Source organism: Malaclemys terrapin, chromosome 1 (genome assembly GCF_027887155.1).
Source record: "Malaclemys terrapin pileata isolate rMalTer1 chromosome 1, rMalTer1.hap1, whole genome shotgun sequence".
NCBI classification, from domain to species: Eukaryota; Metazoa; Chordata; order Testudines; family Emydidae; genus Malaclemys; species Malaclemys terrapin.
The window spans coordinates 46,823,771-46,845,778 of NC_071505.1; the positions used below are offsets into that span (position 1 = coordinate 46,823,771).

At 38.6% G+C, this 22,008-nt stretch overlaps 2 protein-coding genes across 2 annotated transcripts in view; both read right to left on the reverse strand.

Moving 5' to 3' along the window:
* Window positions 1-4,280: 4,280 nt before the first annotated feature.
* Window positions 4,281-6,352, reverse strand: LOC128830347 (general transcription factor II-I repeat domain-containing protein 2A-like). The gene has a single exon (XM_054016166.1). The coding sequence runs from the start codon at window positions 6,350-6,352 to the stop codon at window positions 4,544-4,546; it is 1,809 nt and encodes a 602-aa protein (XP_053872141.1). The 3' UTR covers window positions 4,281-4,543.
* A 7,904-nt stretch (window positions 6,353-14,256) lies between these two features.
* CAPZA2 (capping actin protein of muscle Z-line subunit alpha 2) overlaps window positions 14,257-22,008 on the reverse strand; it is a 42,024-nt gene continuing 34,272 nt past the window's right edge. The window contains exons 8-10 of the mRNA XM_054023646.1: window positions 20,145-20,216; window positions 16,737-16,799; window positions 14,257-15,242 (exon numbers count right to left, since the gene is read on the reverse strand). Coding sequence (XP_053879621.1) covers window positions 15,102-15,242; window positions 16,737-16,799; window positions 20,145-20,216 — 276 coding nt within the window. The 3' untranslated portion in view covers window positions 14,257-15,101. The remainder of the gene's footprint in view (window positions 15,243-16,736; window positions 16,800-20,144; window positions 20,217-22,008) is intronic.

The following is a 22,008-nucleotide window of genomic DNA, read 5'->3' on the forward strand; positions in this document are numbered from 1 at the left end:
AGGGAGGAGGGCCTAACCTCTCCAGCAGGGGAAAGGCCCTCCCAAGGCTCAAATTTTGGGGGATGAGGGCAAAGAGAGAAAAGAAGATACCTTCCCCCACCTGGACAGGACAGTTCAACCCTTTTGAAAGGGGAATAGAGTTTTGGAAGCTTCTCTGAGAGTATAATCTCTAACACAATTATAGTGGAATCCCATTGGCTCCTTCGTTCTATGTGCTAAGGTTGATGGGTTGTCTGTAAATCCCTAGCCCAGTCACTGAGGCATAGGGCAATGGTAGCAGCATTTTTGCTACCTTATGAAGGTGGAGCAGAGCTACCTGTAAGGAAGGATGTGGGGTTGTAAAAAAAACAACTGCATCCCGGGTTTGCATGTTATTCCAAAGCCTGGGCTGATGTTCTCAAATCCAACTGAGCTCCAAACCCATCATGATTTCACATGGAATCAGGTTCTTTGCAAACTATTGCTAAGTTAATAATGTCAAAATAAAGATGCATTGTTATTTGTTTTTCCTAGCCTGTATATACTTGTCTGGATACTGCCCAATGGGTCTTGATCCATAAGAATCTCTAGTCTTTAGGCACTACCACAGTAAAAATAAATGAGTTTTATAAAGGTATAGATCAAGCATAACCCTACAGTAATAATAAAATTCTTTACATTAAGAAAGTGCATTTCTCATCCATTTTGTCTCTCCTTAAGATACATTTCTGCCATGACACAGGAAATTACTACTAGTAGTGCTGGCAGAATGCAGAGACTGTTGGGCATAATTGATTCTTATTTTTTAAAAAGATGTATGTAATACATATAAGCTAGGGATTATTAGGGTGCATGTGCTTATGATTTTTCCCCTCTCTCCTCTGTATATTGCTTGTCTAATAAGACTAATGCCTTTGGATTGGGAGGCTGTCTTCCTTGGAGTTGGGACAGTGCCTAGTACAATATGGGCAATATCAGAATAGAAATAATCATAGAATTTTACAAGCAAACTGATATACCAACTGGACTCAGGGTTTACTTTATGTACATATCACTGAAATATGGCCATCATGGGTGAAAAGTGACAACTCCAACAGCAAATAGAAAAGTTTAAGACAGTAGGTTATGAATACTTCAGTGGACAAATAAAACTGCATAAAGCTTTGGTAAACAGATTGCAATTAGTTCACTCAGGGCCGGCTCCAGGCACCAGCTGAGCAAGCAGGTGCTTGGGGTGGCCAAGGGAAAGGGGCGGCACGTCGGGTTCTTCGGTGGCAATTCGGCGGAGGGTCCCTGTCCCTCTCGGAGGGAAGGACCTGCCGCCGAAGAAGAAAGTGGCGCGGTGGAGCTGCCGCCGATCGTGGCTTTTTTTATTTTTTCCCCCGCCGCTTGGGGCAGCAAAAACCCTGGAGCTGGTCCTGAGTTCACTTACCTAGTGTTGGGATTTTCTTCTAGACCTCTTTCCACTCGACTACCCAAGAACTCAGACTCCAGACGTTGTCCCTCAGGTATTTTTATTTGGCATACAGCAAAACTACATTAAGTTAATCAGATGAAAATGCAGGGGGAGAATGCAGGATACATCATAGATCCAAAGTTACACAGAAACCCTCTTATTTGATATACATTTACACAATTCATTGCTTTACACCTTTTGGGATTGGCTTGGCTACAGTGTAGGAACCAGTCCCTGTATAGCGTGCTTTGTCCACTCGCTGTCAACGTTCGACCTACTCTTTACCTCATTTTTACATTCCTGACTTATCTTGACAATTGTTATTTTGTATTTTGTAAGTGGTTCCCTGGGTGGTCCCTCCCTTTATCTTATCTGGTTTAGAGATTCTGTCTTCTAGCTCACTGACCCATTTACCTATCTTAGTTAGTACAAATATTCTGTTTTCAACATGCTGACCTATTTACCTCCCTAATCCTGTCTTCCAAGAAATGAGGCCTCCTCCATTTTTCATTACTCATGTCAAGCCAGGCCTACACCTTGTTAAGCTAAGACATCAAGATCAACACCTCTATTTTTTCAAACAGTGCCATGGGATTTTTAATCAATGACAAGGGCTCAGGACATCATCTTTATGTCTCATCCAAAAGTGGTACTTCAATGTCATGTGATGACCAAATCAACCTACTGGAGCATTGGTGTGATGGTGATTCAGAGGGATGGGTGGCACTAAATGAATCACCAAAGCCATTGATCAGAAAATATGATCAATTTGGAAAGGTCTGTTACAGCATCCATGTTTACAGTTAGGTTATAGTCAGAAAATGAAAAGCAGCCGTCTAGATATAAAACAGCACTGCATTTTGAATGTTTGAGTTTCTCTTTCTTGGTTTTAAAAAGGAAAGGAAGATTAAGGCACCACAAGCTTGTCTGCAAACTAATATCAGTGTTATTCCAATAGTGCACTTATTTCTTATTTTGTGGCAAAAAACCTTAGTCCTCTTTGTAATCATAAAGGACAGTGCACTCTTTGACTAAAACAAATTTCCCCTACATAGTTTGTCTTGAAACTATTATTCTTTGTATTACAGAACTAAACATAGGATCATAAATGTAGGGATGAAAGGGATCTCAAGAGGTTATCAAGTTCAATCCCCTGCGCTGAGGCAGAACCCTAGACCATCCCTGACGGGTATTTGTTCAACCTGATCTTAAAAACTGATGGGGATTCCACAATGTCCCTTGGAAGTCCATTCAAGAGCTCAACTACCCTTATAATTAGAAAGTTTTTCTTAATATCTAACTTAAATCTCCCTAGCTGCAGATTAAGCCAATTACTACTTGACCTACCTTCAGTGGACATGAAGATGATTACCCACTCTATATATCAACCCTTAACATTTTTGAAGACCGTTATGAGTCGTCATTTCTCAAGACAAAACTTGCTCAGTTTTTTTTTTTAACCTTTTCTTATAGATCAGGTTTTCTAAACCTTTTATCATTTTGGTTGCTGTTTGCAGAACACTCCAGTTTGTCCACGTCTTTCCTAAAGTGTGGCACCCAGTATTGGGCATAGTTCTCCAGCTAAGGCCTCACCAGTACTGAGTAGAGTGGGACAATTACCTCCTGTGTCTTACATATAACAATCCTGCTAATGCACCCCCAGAATATTAGCTTTTTGCAACTGCATCACATTAACTCATGTTCAGTTTGTGCCCACTATAATCCCCAGTTCATTTTCAGCTGTACTGCCATCTAATCAATTATTCCCCATTTTGTGGTTGTACATTTATTTTTTCCTTCCTACATGAAGTACTTTACACTTGTCTTGATTGAATTTCATCTTGTTGATTTCAGATCAATTCTCTAATTTTTCCAGGTTGTTTTGAATTCTAATCCTATCCCCCAAAGCGCTTGCAGCCCCTCCCAGTTTGGTGTCATCTGCAGATTTTATAAGCCTACTCTCCATTTCGTTATCAAAGTCATTAATGAAAATAATGAATAGTATGGACCCTGGACGGACCCCACTAGATATGCCTTACTGTTTATCATTGCTTTCTACCCTATGATGTAGAGCTCTTATCTGATATTATTCCAAAATTTTGGTCAGGATTAATTGTAAAGAATTTTAAAATGTTTATACATTAACCTCTGATCTTTCTAATTCTTATAGTTGAAAACTAGAGTGAATTGTTTTGGCTTCTTTAGGTCATTCAGTTCAGTTTTCTTCACAACACCAAAAAGGCCAGAACATCAAAACATTTTAAGCCTTGTTCATTTAAAGCATGTATTTTAATTAGTCTTTTACCTTGCTTCCTACTTAATTATGTATGACCGTTTCTATTTCCAACAGAATTATATTAATAATTAATACTTTGCAGTCATGTCATGCTATTTATTCCAAGAATCTCAAATATCTTTACAATGAGGTGAACAAGTATTATTATAACTGTTATAAGGGTGGGGGGGGGGAATGAACCAGATTGGCTAAGTGGCTTGCGCAAGGTGCATCAGTGGGTGAGACAGAGCTAGCAACAGACCCCAGCTTTTCAGACTCCTGGTAGCACGCTCTCTCACTGCCTCCTGTATATGTATTCATTAGAAAGGTAAACAAGAAACAAAAACAGATATTACGTCTACCCATATGTATAAAATAGCTTAACTTGTTTTACATTTTAAGTATACATACTTATAAGATATGCTTGATCATGACTGACTGAAAACAATCGTGAACAAATCAATACATTACTATTGCCAATAACACTGAGGTTTGGAGAAAGTTAACTTGTTAGATCAGGGGTGTCAAACTCAATTGCACAGGGGGCCAAAACTCAAAACTCGCGGGCCGAACAGTATAACCATTTATTTAACAGACTAAATATTTATGTTTTTTAACCATTAATATGAACCAAAATACAGGATATCATTCCAAAATAAATACATTTCAACTTAAAATATTTTGCTCTTCATAAAAAAATATCCTGTCAATACAATACATTCAAAATCTGTACATGCTGGAATATTAAAAAATCTGAAAATATAAATAAAAAATTGAATTTAAAGCAAAAGTATAATCATAACAAATCATAACATTCCATTTTCTTGTCCTATTTAGTCAGAGCCTGATACTTGGAGTCTTTTCTTTGCAACAAGTTCGTTTATGTTTGGGGTTAGGTTCTGTGTTGTGAAGATTCTCAGGATCGATTGCAGGTGTTCATCAGTGAGGCGACTCCTGTGTGACGTTTTGTTAATTTTCATCACAGAGAACAGCTGCTCGCACAGATATGTGCTGCCAAACATGGACAGGATTCGAGCCGCATGTTGGCGGAGCTGCGGCATCGCTTCAGGAATGAAGCGAGTGAACTGTGCTGGCCCCGCAGTGTCGTACTTTGCCTTCAGTGTCCCGTTACATTGCAGTTCTATCAGCTCCATCTGCATTTCTACAGGTGCGGTTTCCACATCGACTGCAAATGGGTTGCGAAGCAGCTCGAAATTACTTTTCTGTGCCTCAAAGTCACTGAAGCGCCGTGCGAACTCAGTGCGCAGCGCGCTGAGTTTTTCAGCAAAGGTGGCATTTGGGAAAACTGTGGCACTTTCTTGGTTCCGTATTACTTGGCAACAGGGAAAGTGAGACAAGTTGCATTGGTGCATTTGTGTCTCCCATAAGCGCAGCTTCACTTGAAATGCCTTCACTGCATCATGCATATCGGTTATTATGTGCTCCCGTCCCTGGAGTTGAAGGTTTAAAGCGCTAAGATGCGACGTTATGTCAGCCAGGAACGCCAACTCACATTTCCACTTTTCATCCCGCAGAACTGTGCAGTCTTTCCCCTTACTGTCCATGAACTGGCAGATTTCCTCTCGCAGCTCAAAGTGTCTTTTGAGAACTTTTCCCCGACTTAGCCACCGGACCTCCGTATGATATGGCATATCGCCAAACTCGCTATCTATTTCCCGCAGAAAAGACTGGAATTGGCGGTGATTTAAACCGTGGGCTCTGATAAAGTTGACGGTTTGTGTTACAGTGTTCATCACATGATCCATTTTTAGGACTTTAGCACTCAGCGATTCCTGGTGTATGATGCAGTGATACACTGTCAACTCACCGGCACAGTTCTCCTCCCGCATCTTTGAGCGCATCCTTCCCACCAGTCCATTTTTTTCACCACACATAGCAGGTGCGCCATCTGTTGTAAGTCCAACGAGTTTTTCCCACGGCAGTTTCATGTCGGTTACACTTTGAAATACATTTCCAAAGATGTCTTCTCCTTTCGTTGTCCCGTGCATCGATTTAATGTCCAGTATTTCCTCTGTTACACACAAATTGGAATCCACACCACGGATAAATATCGCCAGCTGTGCAGTGTCAGTCGCGTCAGTAGTTTCATCCACGGCAAGGGAGTATGCAACAAAATCTTTTGCTCTTTCAATCAACTGTGTTTTCAAATCAGTCGCCATCTCACAAACCCGATTAGCAACAGTGTTTCTGCTGAGGCTTACATTTGCAAACGCTCGCGTTTTATCTGGACAAAGGACGTCGCACACTTTCATCATACAATTCTTTACGAATTCCCCCTCGGTAAACGGCCGTCCTGATTTGGCGATCTCTTCGGCCACAATGAAACTTGCTTTCACAGCAGCTTCACTTTGTGATTTTGCTTTGGTGAAAAACGTCTGCTGGGATGTCAAATTCTTCTTCAACTCCTCTACCTTTTGTAGCTTCTGTCCTGCGCTCAGGTTTTTGAATTTGTTCTCATGTTTCGTCTCGTAGTGCCGTCTTAGGTTATACTCCTTCATTACAGCGATATTACTCCCGCAAAGGAGACACACTGGTTTACCTGCAATTTCAGTAAACATATACTCATTCTCCCACCGGCTTTGAAAGTCTCGGTTTTCAGAATCAATTTTTCTCTTGGCCATTGTTAGGGTCTAGCTTTGATTTGAGATTAGCGTTGTATACATCAACAGACCGCGAACTTGAACCGCGGCTTGCCGTTGGCGGCAATTGCACTGCATCATGGGATTTGTAGTGTGTGTTATTGGGGCGTCATATCACAGGGCCATTAAAAACAGATATATAAAACGATTTCGCGGGCCGGATATAATTGTATGGCGGGCCGGATGTGGCCCGCGGGCCTTGAGTTTGACACATGTGTGTTAGATGATGATGTGTGCGCAAATGACTGTATATCCTGAGCATTTTTGCATGAAAGGTGAACTAAAATGCTCTTTAGAGACATGTTGAATCTTCAGTTCCTATTCTCTCGTTACGCGCACAATTTTTCCAGAGGAGGGATCCTAATAATGAATAGATATTTTAAAAAGCAAAAACAAATTGTTCAGAAGCCAAGTGATTGAGGCAGTCAGGCCATAACAGAATACAATTGTAGTCTTCATTACAAAAGAAATGTATTTTAAAAATAAACAGAAAAGATTTTTTTACTTACCTGCTTAGACCCAAATTATCCAATATTTTAAGTGCTAATAGACTTCTTTATGCTGTGTACAACCAGAAAATGCACCAGTTCCAGCCCTAAGCAGGTTATAACCCAACTACTCCTAGTTTATTTGCCATAACCTAAATTCAGGAGTTTTTGTTTCTCCTGAAATTGTTGATGATCTTTATAATGGCTAAAACAGGGCAGGAATTTAAAGTTTCCTTGTCCAATTTAGGTGCAGCTCTTTCAGCAGAAATACTGAATCTTGAACTCAGGTACTGGCACGTAAGAAAAAATTGTCAAATGTTATTTTAAAATAAATGTGTAGTTTAAGTCTACCCATGTATTCTGTTAATGATTCAGGATGTTAAACTATGTTTTAAATTATTTTACAAACAGTTCAGTAAACCTTGAAGTCTCTGCCCTCTGACTGGCGCAGAGACTAATAGCTTTTTCTGGGCCTCTAATTTATATCCTCTTTAGAATGTCACATTTTTAAAAATGTGACACGTAAGAAATTCTTAGCCAGAACAGAGAGATTGCCAGATATGTCTGAGGGGGGTACCCGTTCAGAATGTCTGAAAACAACATATACATTGGCTTCGTGTGTCAGTGAACATCAGGAATGGTCTTCCTGGCTCAATAAATCTTGATGTTCACTTCAGTGTACATTTATATCTGATTATTGATCATGTCCAGGGCAAGAGTTACATGGCCCATTAACTGTAGTACTAGGGTTAGAATTATTGAAAAAGAAATGGTCTCCTAATCTTTCATCTACCCATAGCAATTAGCTTGATAAATAAGGTTAGTAAATATTTATAGCACTTTAGATGCAACATCGCACTGTACAAATATGTAAGAGATGTCTGCTCCAAATTACTTTTTAATCCAATGTAAATACAAATCAAACAATTAAGGATCAGTGGGTGAGTGGGAATAGACAGTCTGACAGTGGAAGCTGTGATGGTTTGTTAAAATCATCCTAACTGGAGTTCAATCTGTGATGTTGCACTCCATATGTTTTATGGAAATATGCTAATGAATGTGAATATAATATAAGTGGAATATGCTTCATGCAAAAGGTCTCTTGTAAGGTATCATTACAAAGCTTATAATCTGAGTGTGTTCATCCTATTTGCATGCATATATCATTCCTGTATCTAAAGCTAAACATATGAAGTATTATGCTAAAGTCCTATTGTAACTATGCAAAGTGTGGGCCATTAATAATGGCTTGGAATTTTGATGGTTCCCATTAACCAGGACAATTGGTTGTAAATGGGTCTGTTTACTCACAAACCTTCCTGGGTATCAGAGTAGCAGCCGTGTTAGTCTGTATCCGCGAAAAGAACAGGAGTACTTGTGGCACCTTAAAGACTAACAAATTTATTAGAGCATAAGCTTTTGTGGACTACAGACCACTTCTTCGGTGCAGGCCAACCCTGAAAGAATGGAGAATGAGGTCTTACAGTGACATGTGATCATGTCACCTGGTACTGGAATCTATCTTAAACCTAGTGCTTTTCCATTTAGAAGGAAGGGTGGGGAACATAGAGAGGCCTGGTCCACGCTAACCCCCCACTTTGGACTAAGGTACGCAAATTCAGCTACGTTAATAATGTAGCTGAATTCGAAGTACCTTAGTCCGAACTTACCGCGGGTCCAGACGCGCCACGGAGGCTCCCCCATCGATGCCGCGTACTCCTCTCGCCGAGCTGGAGTACCAGCATCGACGGCGAGCACTTCCGGGATCGATCCCAGAAGATTGATTGCCTGCCGCCGAACCAGGAAGTAAACGTAGACCTACCCAAAGAGACAAGAGATTCCTTCCTTGGGCCAAAGCTATAAAAGGCGGCGGAACAGAACAAAGGCGGCAGTCATGAGAAATCCCCTAGCTACCACCTGAGCTGAAACAAGCACTGTACTGGGGAAAGGATTGGGCCCAGCCTAGAAAGGAGTCTATCTGTGAAAGAAGCTTATTGGAACATCTCTGAGGGTGAGATTTACGTGTATTCAATTTCTTAAATGTATTAGGCTTAGATGTGCATGTTTTGTTTTATTTTGCTTGGTAACTTACTTTGTTCTGTCTATTACTTGGAACCACTTAAATCCTACTTTTTATTCTTAATAAAATCACTTTTATTATTGAATCCAGAGTAAGTGATTAATACCTAGGGGGACAAATAGCTATACACATCTCTGTCAGTGTTATAGAGGGCGGACAATTTATGAGTTTACCCCGTATAAGCTTTATACAGAGTAAAACAGATTGATTTGGAGTTTGGATCCCATTGGGAGCTGTGTGCTGGAGACAAGAGTACCTGCTGAATGGTTTTTAGTTAAAGCCTGTTGCAGCAGGCTTTCATGTCTGGCTCAACAAGACAGGATGTTGGAGTCCCAAGCTGACAGGGAAAATGGGCTTAGAGGTAGTTTCAGCTTGTCAGATGACAGTCCCAATGTGGTCTCTGTAACCAAACCCGTCACACAAGCATTTGAGGAAAGTTAGTGGAGTAACGTAACCAGCAGTTTTCAGCTCATATCAATCAAATGTCTGATATCAAAGACACAAAAGTCTGTGTTGAAGTAGAACATGTGCATCTTAGCCATTACCCAGGGAATTTAAAATATGCTGATATAGACTGAAGATTAAACTTAGTGCTGAGTTTTTACTGTATTTTTGCAGAGCTAAAACAAGGTAAGTTGAACAAGTGTTTAAATGTACAGATTAGAGCTGTTGATTAATCGCAGTTAACTCACACAATTAACTCAAAAATTAATCACTATTACAAAAATTATTCACAGTTTTAATCACACTATTAAACAATAGAATGCCAATTGAAATTTATTACATATTTTGGATGTTTTTCTACATTTTCATATATATTGTATTGTGTTGTAATTTAAATCAAAGTATATATTATTACAAATATTTGCACTGTAAAAAACAAAAGAAATAGTATTTTTCAATTCCCCTCGTTCAAGTACTGTAGTGCAATTTCTGTGTCATGAAAGTGCAATTTACAAATGTAGATTTTTGTTACATAACTGCACTCAAAAACAAAACAATGTAAAACTTTAGAGCCTACACGTGCACCCAGTCCTACTTCTTGTTCAGCCAATCACTAAGACAAACAAGTTTGTTTACATTTGCAGGAGATAATGTTGCCTACTTCTTATTTACAATGTCACCAGAAAGTGAGAACAGGCATTTGAATGGCACTTTTGTAGCTGGCATTGCAAGGTATTTATGTGCCAGATATGAAGGGGCATACGAATGTTTAGCATGCTTCGGCCACCATTCCAGAAGACATGCTTCCATGCTAAAAAAATAATGTGTTAATTAAATTTGTGACTGAACTCCTTGGGGGGAGAATTGTATGTCCTCTGCTCTGTTTTACCTGCATTCTGCCATATATTTCATGTTATAGCAATCTCGGATGATTACTCAGCACACGTTAATTTTAAGAACACTTTCACTGCAAATTTGACAAAATGCAAAGAACCTGAAGTGCCTTCTAAAATCTGAGAGGGATGAGGTGTGGAGCATGCTTTCAAAAGTCTTAAAAGAGCAACATTACAATGAGGAAACTACAGAACCCGAACCACCAAAAAAGAATATCAACCTTCTGCTGGTGGCATCTGACTCAGATAATGAAAATGAACATGTGTCAGTCCGCTGCGCTTTGGATGGTTATCGAGCAGAACCCATCATCACCATGGACGCATGTCCCCTGGAATGGTGGTTGAAGCATGAAGGTACATACAAATCTTCAGCACATCTGGCACGTAAATATCTTGCGATGCAGGCTACACCAGTGCCATGCGAACGCCTGTTCTCACTTTCAGGTGATATTGTAAATGAGAAGTAGGCAGCATTATCTCCTGCAAATGTAAACAAACTTGTTTGTCTGAGCAATTGGCTGAACAAGAAGTAGGACTGAGTGGACTTGTAGGCTCTGAAGTTTTACATTTTGTTTTTGAATGCAGTTATTTTTTGTACATAATTCTACATTTGTAAGTTCAACTTTCATGATAATACAAGTACTGTAATGCAATCTAAGTGAATTGAAAAATACTATTTTTTTTTACAGTGCAAATACTTGTAATCAAAAATAAAGTGAGCACTGTGCACTTTGTATTCTGTTAACTGAAATCAGTACATTTGAAAATGTAGAAAACAATAATTAAATAAATGGCATTCAATTATTGTTTAACAGTGCGATTAATCACGCAATTAATTTTTTTAATCTCTTGACAGCCCTAGTACAGATTTCTAAACTGAGTGTTCAGTCTGGAATTTTTCTGTCACCCAGAATCTTAAACTCATATTCATGGCACTGCAGGCCCAATCTCAAGCTTTAGAAAAGGAGGATAGTATTATAAAATATGCCAGTATTCATTCAAGGGGTGCTTTTACACACCTGGAGTGCCACATTTCAGAGAAGACCATAACAAGGGAGAATTGTGTTCATTCCTTACTTCTCAAGCAAGGGAGAGTAATGATATTGATCTGACAAAGAACTCGGCAAATGGAGAGTGCAGTGTTGCCAATCTTATCCCCAGCATTGCGACTGGTAACTGAGACAGACTGTCCGATTAGAGGGAGCAGGATCCCTAACTTACTGAAGACATGTTTAAATTGGAGGCAGATGGAGAAAGTGAACAGCAGACCAATCTCCACCAAAACACCTACTGAAGGCTTCCCAGGTCACTAAAGACCTTGCCAAAGGAGGTGAGCAAGAACACAAATACACTTTGAAAGTTAGCAAAGGTGCAGGGGGAAGAAAGCCTTATGCTTTAAATCTTTATTGAAAAGCAATGCCATGAAAAAGACAGGAAAATGGAATTTGGTCCAGCTCCTATATTAGTAAAATAATCAATTCAAACACAACTTAAAGGAGTTATTAGAATGACCAATAAAAGTTCAAAAAGGAGTAAAATATTTTCTGGCAGTGTAAGGTTATCCTTAAATCAGAAAAAAGCTTTATACTTGTTTTGCTTTTTTCTTTACCTTTCAGGCTTGAAATATACATTATAATATTTTCATCCTTTTTGTTTGTTTGTTTAGAACCAAGAGGGAATTTCACCTGGGGCACTCATTTCTCAGGTCAACTGTAGGTGGTCTGCCAACCAATGAACCCCCCAACATTACTTACTAAAGCACACTGAAGTTTTCTTGAAAGCCTCCCATCAAAATATTAGCCAGCAGTATTGACATATTTCCTGTCAATCATGTTGAGCCATGTATTCTGTGAAAGTATTTTATGAAGAAATCCTGTTCCCTCCATAAAACCCAGGAGCTGTATGGAGCCAATGGGGATGTGCACGCTTAGTATTGATAAAGAAATAATGAAAGCAAGATTGGCCTTTGGTCAGAAAGAGCTCTTGGCAAGTCAGAATTTGGCATCTCCACACACGTTCGGTGCATCCCCAAAGGCAAATGAGGCTGTGGGAGAAAGGAGGCAGAGACAGATGGCTGAAAGACTGGGACTTTTAACAGCCTGGTCAGCAGTGCTGACCAGAGCCGCCGTGACCCAGTGCTTTACGTTCCACAATCCAGTACTAGGTCTCGACCTGCAGTTTGAAAACCACTGACCTAGCCCACACAAACCAATGACCTAGAAATGAAAAAAAGACAACGGTCTGGAGCCTAACAATTCTCCTGAACCATCCAGTCACCTCCCCATTCTCCCCTTGGCTGGTTCTTCTATCTAATCAGAAAGTATGTCAGGAAAAAAAAAATTGCTGTAAAATTTGTGTGTGTATATATATATATATATATATATCTTAAAAAAGGATTGCAGATTTGTTATACAATAAATCATTGTTCAGTTGCAGCTGCTATAAGCTGTTATCCTGCCAGTGTTTATTGAACAATATAGCTAGTTTGCAATATATTTTCAATATAGTATTCAGCTAGGCAGAACACTAAAAGCAGTGACTACCGTATATACTCATTCATTAGTCAGTTCGTTTATAAGCCTACCCCCCAAGATGGTTAGGTAAAAATAGCAAAAATGGTATGACCCTTTCATAAGCTGATCCTATATTTCAGGGGTTGGCAAACTTTGGCTCCTGGCCTATCAGGGTAAGCTGCTGGCGGGTCGGGACATTTTGTTTACCTGGAGTGTCTGCAGGCCTGGAGCCCCTCAGCTCCCTTTGACCGCGGTTCACCATTCCCAGCCAATGGGAGCTGTGGGAAGTGCCATTGGCTGGGAACGGCGAACTGCGGCCATAGGGAGCTGAGGGGCTCCATGACTGCAGACGCTCCAGGTAAACAAAATAATGTATTAGATAGTCAATTCAGTGATTCCACAGAGTTTAAATCATCAAATTTTGGTGTGGACCCGTTTATAAGCCAACCCCCGCTCTTTGATGCATCACTTTTTTACCAAAAATATTCGGTAATTAATAAAGTTTTGAAAGAGTATGCAGCTGAGGAAAATCAGCTCTTATACAGTCTCAATCCTGTAGAGTTGCAGAGCTTGAATTCGTGAAGTTACTAACAGTTATATACCCTTCCATAGAAAGACATATAAGGTGTGCCATCTTAATCCTTACTGTAATTAGTAAAATGCTATTGTATTTGTACAGTATAAAATATAAACAAAGTTTGCATAAGCCTATGTTCATCATCCTTCTCTTACTATGCCATGAACTACAACTTAAACGCAAGTGATTGGGTCATGCTGTAAACAAGTGAGAATTCTGTTCAGGTTTTGATACTGTGCTCATCATCGTCGTATCTGAGCATCTTCCAGTTGTGCCTTAATTCACACCATACTTATTCTCTACAAGAATTCCTACAATTTAAGTAAAGCTTAACAGCTATAAAAATCCAATTATTTCTAACTTAATTAGTGGTTAACAAGTTAGATTTTCAACATAATTCTTGACACAGCACCACCTTTTTAAAAAGCAAGATTATTTTTATGCAGGTTTTTAAAATGAAACCCTATATATTTTCAAACTGTTGAAATGTTTGACTGCATACATTGTTCTTTGCAGGGTTTCTTTTATTAACCTAAAAAACCATTTCAATCCCAAGAAAATTGCAGCACAAAGGAAAGAATTCCCCTCTAGCAGATTGAGATTCATTTTGGTCTTCACAGACCCCTTAATCTCTTCTATTCCCTACAGCCAACAGTAAACTACTATAAGCTAAGAACTTCAAGCACTCCTTAGTAGAGAGTAATATTATGATCATGCATTTTACAAATGGGGAGATGGAGAAATGTGCTATTACAGCAAACCTTATATGTTTCTAACTGCAACCTGTAAGCGACCACACGTTTCAAAGTGAAAATATCAGTTTTAAGCAGTATCCATATTTTTAAAAACACCACACACCAGGACCAATCAGTAATTGATTTGCTACTCAAATAAATAGAAAATCTGCATTTTAATGTCACATTGAATTTTAGTACATTTCAATCCAAGAAAAAAAATAAACTGAGACATGGTAATGAGTACAGGTTTATATATTACAATATGCCTTGTTATATTACATTTGTGGCTGTATGATAAAAAATAACTCTGGCAGATGGAATCTGAACTCATTTAAGTAACTGTCAGGAATAAAGCATTAAATGCATTTCTGAAATAAGTACTTTATTTAATTTCAAAATCTTAAAACAGCATAAGATCTTGACCTTGTTTTAAAAAGTTTAGTTAACATTGAGCCAGCTGAATAAGTATTTTGAAAGGTTTTAACATACTTAAAATAGAAAATGCTTTCCCCAGTCTTACATCCAATGGAGGGCTAGATGATTTCTACAGCAGCTTATATGGCTAAATCCATCATGAGCCTTGAATTAGAAATGTACACTACTGAACTCTTCAAGGAATCCAGCAAATTTCAGAAGTTGCTCACTTCATATGAAAGCAAGACAGTTACTGTATGCAAAAATATTTTTCAAACCGTTCTTAATTTTAAATTGAAATCTAAAGGCATGATCTTTTCATTATAAAAAATGTAAAGGTACAACAGAAACTCTAGAGGAAAGTTTTCAGCTATATTGATTTTGCGACCCTCTGAGAAAAAGGAAACAAACTGGAAAAAAAAAAAGGTTCATTAGTTAAGCTTTGTGCTCTAACCAATCTACTTACAGTGATTTTTCAATGGCAAAAGCCCATGCTGACTGGGTGACAACAGTTCCAAATACTTTTGTAATAATTTTTATTTGTATACAAGAACACTAAAATTATCCAGTCATGCATTGTTTGTCTTAAGCATTCTGCATCTCTTTTCCAATCTTGTAGCTAAGGATCTTGTTCCAGTCAATCTTAGTGCGGGTAACTGGCAATTGTCGACGTAAGGCCTTGAAAGTAGTGTCTGACATAGTTTGATAATTCTCACTGATAGCAGTCTGTTAAACAGAGCAAAGAATTAGAATTATTCAAAACAAACTACACTGGAAAAAAGAAAAGAACTGAAACAGTGGCATACATATACAGATAATTCAAATAATCACAGGATAATGTGTAACCTGTTGCCTCTTGTCTTACTAAATTATGCAGTCTAAAAAAATTAAGATCACACTTGTTTACAGTAAGCTGTCAAATGGGAGCCCAAAAACTCGGTCTTGGTTTAGAAAGTTAAATATAGGTTTTGAGAGCTAACAGTATTACCATAGACCATAACCTTTCACTATTTTTTCCTATGAGGGTGATCATTTTGCACATGCAGTACATTTAGGGTTGGCAGAATTAAAAAAATTTAAACTGATAATATCAATGTATATTTTAAAGCATTTTTTTAAAGTTGATTTAAATTTGCAGTTGCAGGAAATTGACAGATGTTGAGATTCAAAAAATTAAAGCTTTATAACTGTTAAAAACAAATTGCATACATCACGTCAAAAATATACAAAGTAAATATCTTTAAATCAAACTCAAATTCTCAAGCAGCATTATTCTTCTTTTGCCTAGCAGTAAATGTTGCTTAATAGAAATATTTGTTAGTTTGTGAAATCAATGCTTAATGATAAAAATCCAATCCTTCCCAGCCTAAATGTGTGCAAGCTCTACAACAAGTAACACTTTTAGTCATATGAATTTGAAGTGTACAGTGCTTTTTAGCAAATTAACATACGTGGGATAATTTCATGCCTGAAAGTGATCCCTTATATCAAAAGTTTAATGAACATGGAACTCAAATTTCCACAGGTGACTCTAGAACAGTTATATTTTGCAAACTATATAAACCTCATCCATTTGAAATACCTGTCTTATTCATACATCTACCAAAGCTGCTAGAAAACCCCCGAAATAAAGTGAGGTCTTGATTCGCTTGGATGGAAATTTCCACCGAAATGTGAACTTTTTGCTCTGGTGAATTATTATCTACATATCAAGATGTGTCCATCCAGTCAGAGTATTTAACTATGGACTGGCCTTTCATAAGAGGTTGTGCACTCCTGGAATGAAATAATGTGCATTATACTTGTGCCTAGAAACCCTAGTGAAAATTGGGGTCCTATCATGCTGTACTGTACTGACATAAAATCTGCCCTCAAAAAGTTCACAGTCTAATTTAAGACGCAAAAAGTAGGTGGAACAACCAGAAGGACTGGGGTGGGAAATGAGGGTGACAGAGACAGCTAGAGTGCAGAACTAAAAGTTATCAGCACAATTAAACTGTCTTGACTCTTTCTTAAAGTTATAAAATGAATGGTATTATAGCAATAATCCTTAAAATTGAAATGACATACCAAAACTGCATTCACTTACAAAAGCCAGTTTTCCTATTTCAGTAATATTACATGAGTTTTGGGGCTCAGTCTAAGCGTACAGAATATTAGGCGAAATTAAGCATTGTTTTACATACGAGTAATATATTTTGGATATTTCAGAAGTCATACCTGATACTCATTTTCTGCAGCCTCTACAATTTTTATAAATTCCTTTGCTGTTTGGGCTTCGTTCTAGGAAAGAAAGAATTTGTTTTCAAATTAAGTAACTCTACAACGTTACAACCCTAAAAAGGCTGTCAATGAATTATACTTCTCCTGCAATTATAAGATGCTTAAAGTAGCCTCCATTAGCCAGAAAGTCTATAATAGATTAATTGGGCTCTCATAATAAGTGCTATTTAGTTCAAGACTCAATTTGAAAAACTTTGTGCTTCCTAACACCGGAGTAGCTCCATTTTTTCTTTGGTAATAACATATGGAGAAATATCTATCTCATAGAACTGGAAGGGACCCTGAAAGGTCATTGAGTCCAGCCCCCTGCCTTCACTAGCAAGACCAAGTACTGATTTTGCCCCAGATCCCTAGGTGGCCCCCTCAAGGATTGAGCTCACAACCCTGGGTTTAGCAGGCCAATGCTCAAACCTCTGAGCTATCCCTCCCCCCTAAATTTTATTAACAATTATCAAATTAATAGAATCATAGAACATTAGGGTTGGAAGGGACCTCAGGAAGTCTTCTAGTCCAACCCCCTGCTCAAAGCAGAACCAAACCCCAAGCATATGGTACTATATTTTGAATGCCTGAACTATGCCTTGGTGCTGCATTTATCTAAATATAGTCCTTAAGTATAAACTAAGTTCATTACTGCAAAGAGGAAAAGCTAGTGAATCTTAAGAAAATTTGCAGCAGTATCACTGTCTACTTACTTGTGGGCAAGTCACTATAGAACCATTTATGGAAGCCAAGGCTATTAAATACCGGTGGGCAAGTGAATGTAGAGCCATTTATACCAGCTAAGAATAGTACATATCAAAACAAGCAGATCCCATTGAGTCCTTCTCCGGTTATTTTTGTCAAAATTATTAGATTTGTCAAACTGAAAGACCAGAGAGACCAGGAGAGATGCGTACTATAACATTCTATGATTATTCAATAGAAGTGAAAAATAAGTCTCTAAAAATATTGTAAAACAATGGTGTTAAAATGTTTAATCTTTTCACAGGGCAACCTTAAGAATATAAACAATTGATCAGAGATCCAAGAGGGTTTCAAGCAAGAGGCTACTGCTGAGTTGGGCCATAAGGAATACTGGAACTTGGGGGTCTAGCTTGGAAATTTTTAGGAGACTTGGACAGAAGGGTGCATCTGGAGCAGCACATCCTAATTCCAACATTTTTAAATAGACTGGCAGAGAGCCTTGGCCAAGAGTCCCATCCTAAAAGAATGGATAGTCATCTCTCCTTTTCTTCTACCCGGGAGTCTGCAGTCAGAATTTGATTTTATGGGAGATAAATTAAGCTAACTTCTTGAGGGATATGCCTAGAAGGTGACAGTCTCCAAATCTGCAAGAGGAGCTGCTTCCACAGAGAGATGGGAGGAGTTGTCTTCAGCAGTAGGGCTGTAAAAAGGTTTTTGGAAATTACGGAAGAGGAGGAAGGGGAGACCAGTGGAGATGGTGCCCACTTAGGGGAAAAAAGAAGAGGCCTGAATCCTGCAAAGAGGCAAGGAAGAGATGCTCATATGCTCTACTGAGTTAGGCAATATTTCCTGGATTAACAGCTTCTGCTCAGCTTCCAGAAAAAAAAGCCCGTGTGTTGGGAGGGCTGAGAGACACCGAAGGAATCCCCTACTGACCTGGCATACTTATTCATATCTGTCTTTAGCAAGGGAGCTCTGAAATTATTCATTTCAGGTCTGCTGTTGCTGCTCGGAAGCTGCTGCTCAGAGACATGGTGGAGAAGAGGAGGGGGTCCGACAGCTAAGGCACTTTTCCTGCTCTCTCCAGGAGGACAGCAATCTCTGCCTGTGTTGTCTGCTATGCCTTGTATGCCTGAAGTCTAAATATGGCACCTAAACAGGAGACACTTGTTGCCCTTCTCCCTGCTAAGGAAGGCTGTCTGAGGAAGTGCTTAGCACCAAATCTTGGTCCTGACTGGTCCTTCAGTACCTGACTGATAAGGCAGGACAGGACCCACTGTTGCAACTGTCCCCATAGTCTCCACTGAAGGGACTGTCAGCTGAAAAGAGCATGAGCAAGGATTTTGGTCCCTTTACTTATGACTCAGAAGTAATTACTTGCCTACAACTTCTGAAATTTTATCATTTAGCACCACCCATCCCCACTCTGAATGCTGTTACTGTGATTGGAAAGCCAATGAGCCTTGCTTTATTATTATTATTTTTTTTAATATACATTTATTTTAATTCACAACATTCTTCATTAAATCCAGTTTGGCACTCAGAGCCCAGTTCTTCATCAGCATGTCATGATCATCTGAGATGCTTTTAAATTGTACTTTTTCCATTCCCTTCTGCTAATTTAAATTCATTGACAAGTTTATTAATGGACACTCCAAGCAGAAAATATAAATGTTTATTCACTTCCTCGTGCCTTCTACCAGTCATGGTATTTTATTAAGAGCAATTATTAGTTCATGCTGCACTCAGACAGCACCAGTCCCTACAGTGAACAAGCGTTAGGATGCAACTATTGTTTCCACACGCAGGGTTTTTAGGCATCTCCTCCCTAACGCACCATAATAACCTCTATCAAAAAGGGACAGCTAAGAAGAAATAAGTCCTGTATCCAGCAAGCGTGGTGCCTCTGAACTGCAGAATATGTGAAGTTTTGTCTCCACCCCTGAAATGGATTTAAATGTCCATGAGAGCAAAGGTCTGACATCACTTGTTACAAATAGGGGAGAACTCCATAACTAGTGTTAGCTTGAACTGGTATAGGCTAACACTGCTCTTTTTAGAGCCCTCATCTTCTCGTAAGCAAATGCTGCCAATTGTGTGCCAATAATTGGGAGGGGAAGGAGAGAGTGTTCAGCGGGTACTACTTCGGTCAAAACTCATTGCACATTCAAAATCTAATTCCATAAGCCACACAGCCACCTACAAATAACAGTTTAAGAAGAGTTAGAGTAAGTGCAGATAAATAATAATAAATAAGCGCAGACAGTTCAAGCTAACTATAATCTCACAACTAAAATTAATCTGTCTTGTTTCTTTAAAAGTCACAAGCAAAAAAAAGTCATGCAGCAAATTCAGATTACAGTATTCTGGAGGACTTCAGAGAAGACAGCAGATATCTATACCTAAATGTACATGCAATCTACTTGCATGAACAATTTTATTCACCTATTTCTAAATGGTGAAAGGATCTTATGTCAGAATGTCTAACCGGCATTGTTGTGTAGAATACAAGAAAAAACACAGCAGTGTAGAATACAAATGCAGAACTCATGCTGAGCATCAAAAATCTTAAGTGTTATATTAAATAATACATCCAAAACCTACACCAAATATGTGTTACTTCAACATATAATGAGATCTTGTAAAAAGATAACTTACAGACACTGTTAATGAATCTTGTATGTCTTTATGGCTCACTAGCTGAACATTACCATCTTCATAATAGTGAACCTATGCAGAAGTAAAACAATAAATGTTATCAGTATTACAGCTACTGAATCAGCATGGTGGTAAAATGCCAACATTAGTCAATATGTAAACACACTTTTCTGGGGGAAGAGAGGGATCTGTTGGTGGTGCATTTCCACTGAAATGCAGAGTTATACTTCAAGTGCTCAGCATGTATGTGCTCAGAGTAGCACTTTTCGTGTCCAGGAATTTCTTTGCAATTAATAGTTCATTTTATTCAAGCTACTTGCGATAGCAAAAAGGTGTTGTTCTTTAGGAGACTTATTGGAAGCTACACAAGTAAGAGGATTGACTTTGTTCAAGGAGAGTTTTGGCAAAGCTTCAGGCTGCAGTGTGTTGCTGTCCTCCTTGCTCATCCAGACTGTTTGCTGGAGGCAGCGTGACATCTTGTATTAAGCAAGCCCAGGTGATCTTTCTAAAAAGAATTCCCTTCGGCACAATAATGTTAGTAACCTAACTAGTAGACACAGCAGAATAAGTTTGGAAACTCTTGGTCTCTCCCCAAAAAGGTTTAATGTACTCCCTCCCTCTGCCCTCAATTTAGTCCTACCAGTCTTAGTCTTAGATTCTTTAAAGGTATTAAAACTAATCTTGATAAAGTCAATGAGTTAAAAACTGGAGCAATTTGAAGATATTGAAAATGCAGGATTATAATGCTGATCCCTGGTTTCCGTGTGGGGGATTTAAACACCTATGGGAAATTAAAGAGGTACACCTTCAGCACTTAAATGTAAGTTTATTCACAACAAATGACGTGGTATTGAAGAGTAATGGATATCTTTAAAATTTAAACTGGAATCTTTGGAAAATACAAAAGATAAGAGGATTTTGGCCTTTACTGCCAGAATCAAAAGGAAATTATGATGTACGTGCACTTACAACTGAAACGGAGAGAAAGGTCTTGGAACTGAGCCTTCACACACAGAAAATTAGGGTTTTTTACGTTTTTGTGGCCCTAGAGATCATTGATTAAAAAAGGGGCAACTGAACAGTAAATTGTGCCTAATAAGCTCTGGGATATGCCCATCCATGATTACCTTTTTAATAACTTTCACAGAGGTACATCAATGGCACTGTATAAATATAAATGCTATTTCCAAAATGAAACAGAATAATTTTTTTTATGGGTAAGAGGACATATTTTTGCCACAACTAGTAAACAGAACTGACACCATTCATTCAGTTGAATTTACAGAGAAGTTACCCCTCTAAAGAGATGGAAAAAGGTGCCATTCATTATCAGAAAATGAGAATTTGATACAGTTGAAGAAACATTTCTTGAAAGAGAGACAGACTCTGCCCATGATGCACAGCAAATCATAAAACACAGGCAACTATATTAGCGTCAAGTAGATTCCTCAAGTAGAGGCTCCAACAATCGCTCTTTTGGGAAAAGCTGACTTTCTGCGTTCCCATAGGGACTGGTGAGGAGGTACGTTAGTGATTTCTAATGTATATGTGTATTCATTAATTTGGCTGCTTTTGTAATGAGTCTGGTAGGATATTCAAGGAAACGTTTGACTTTTTTGACAATGTAAACACTGATTCTTAATCCTTTTTTAGAAAGTGTTCCCATTTGCATTGTAGAAGCAGCATACAACTCCTGGAACAAGGAGCATATTCCTCTCATCCTATGCCCTCAAGAGAAAATAGCCTAAAGCTGCATCCAGCCTTCTTTGACCAGACATCAATCCTTTTGATACAGGAGGCAAGAGAGGGGGGGAAAAAAAAGAAAGAAAGAAAACACCGAACACAAAAAAACAACCAACCCTGT

Bases quoted from the DNA above. Each gene is read 5' to 3' on its own strand.
- LOC128830347 (XM_054016166.1), bottom strand. From the start codon at position 6,352: ATGGCCAAGAGAAAAATTGATTCTGAAAACCGAGACTTTCAAAGCCGG.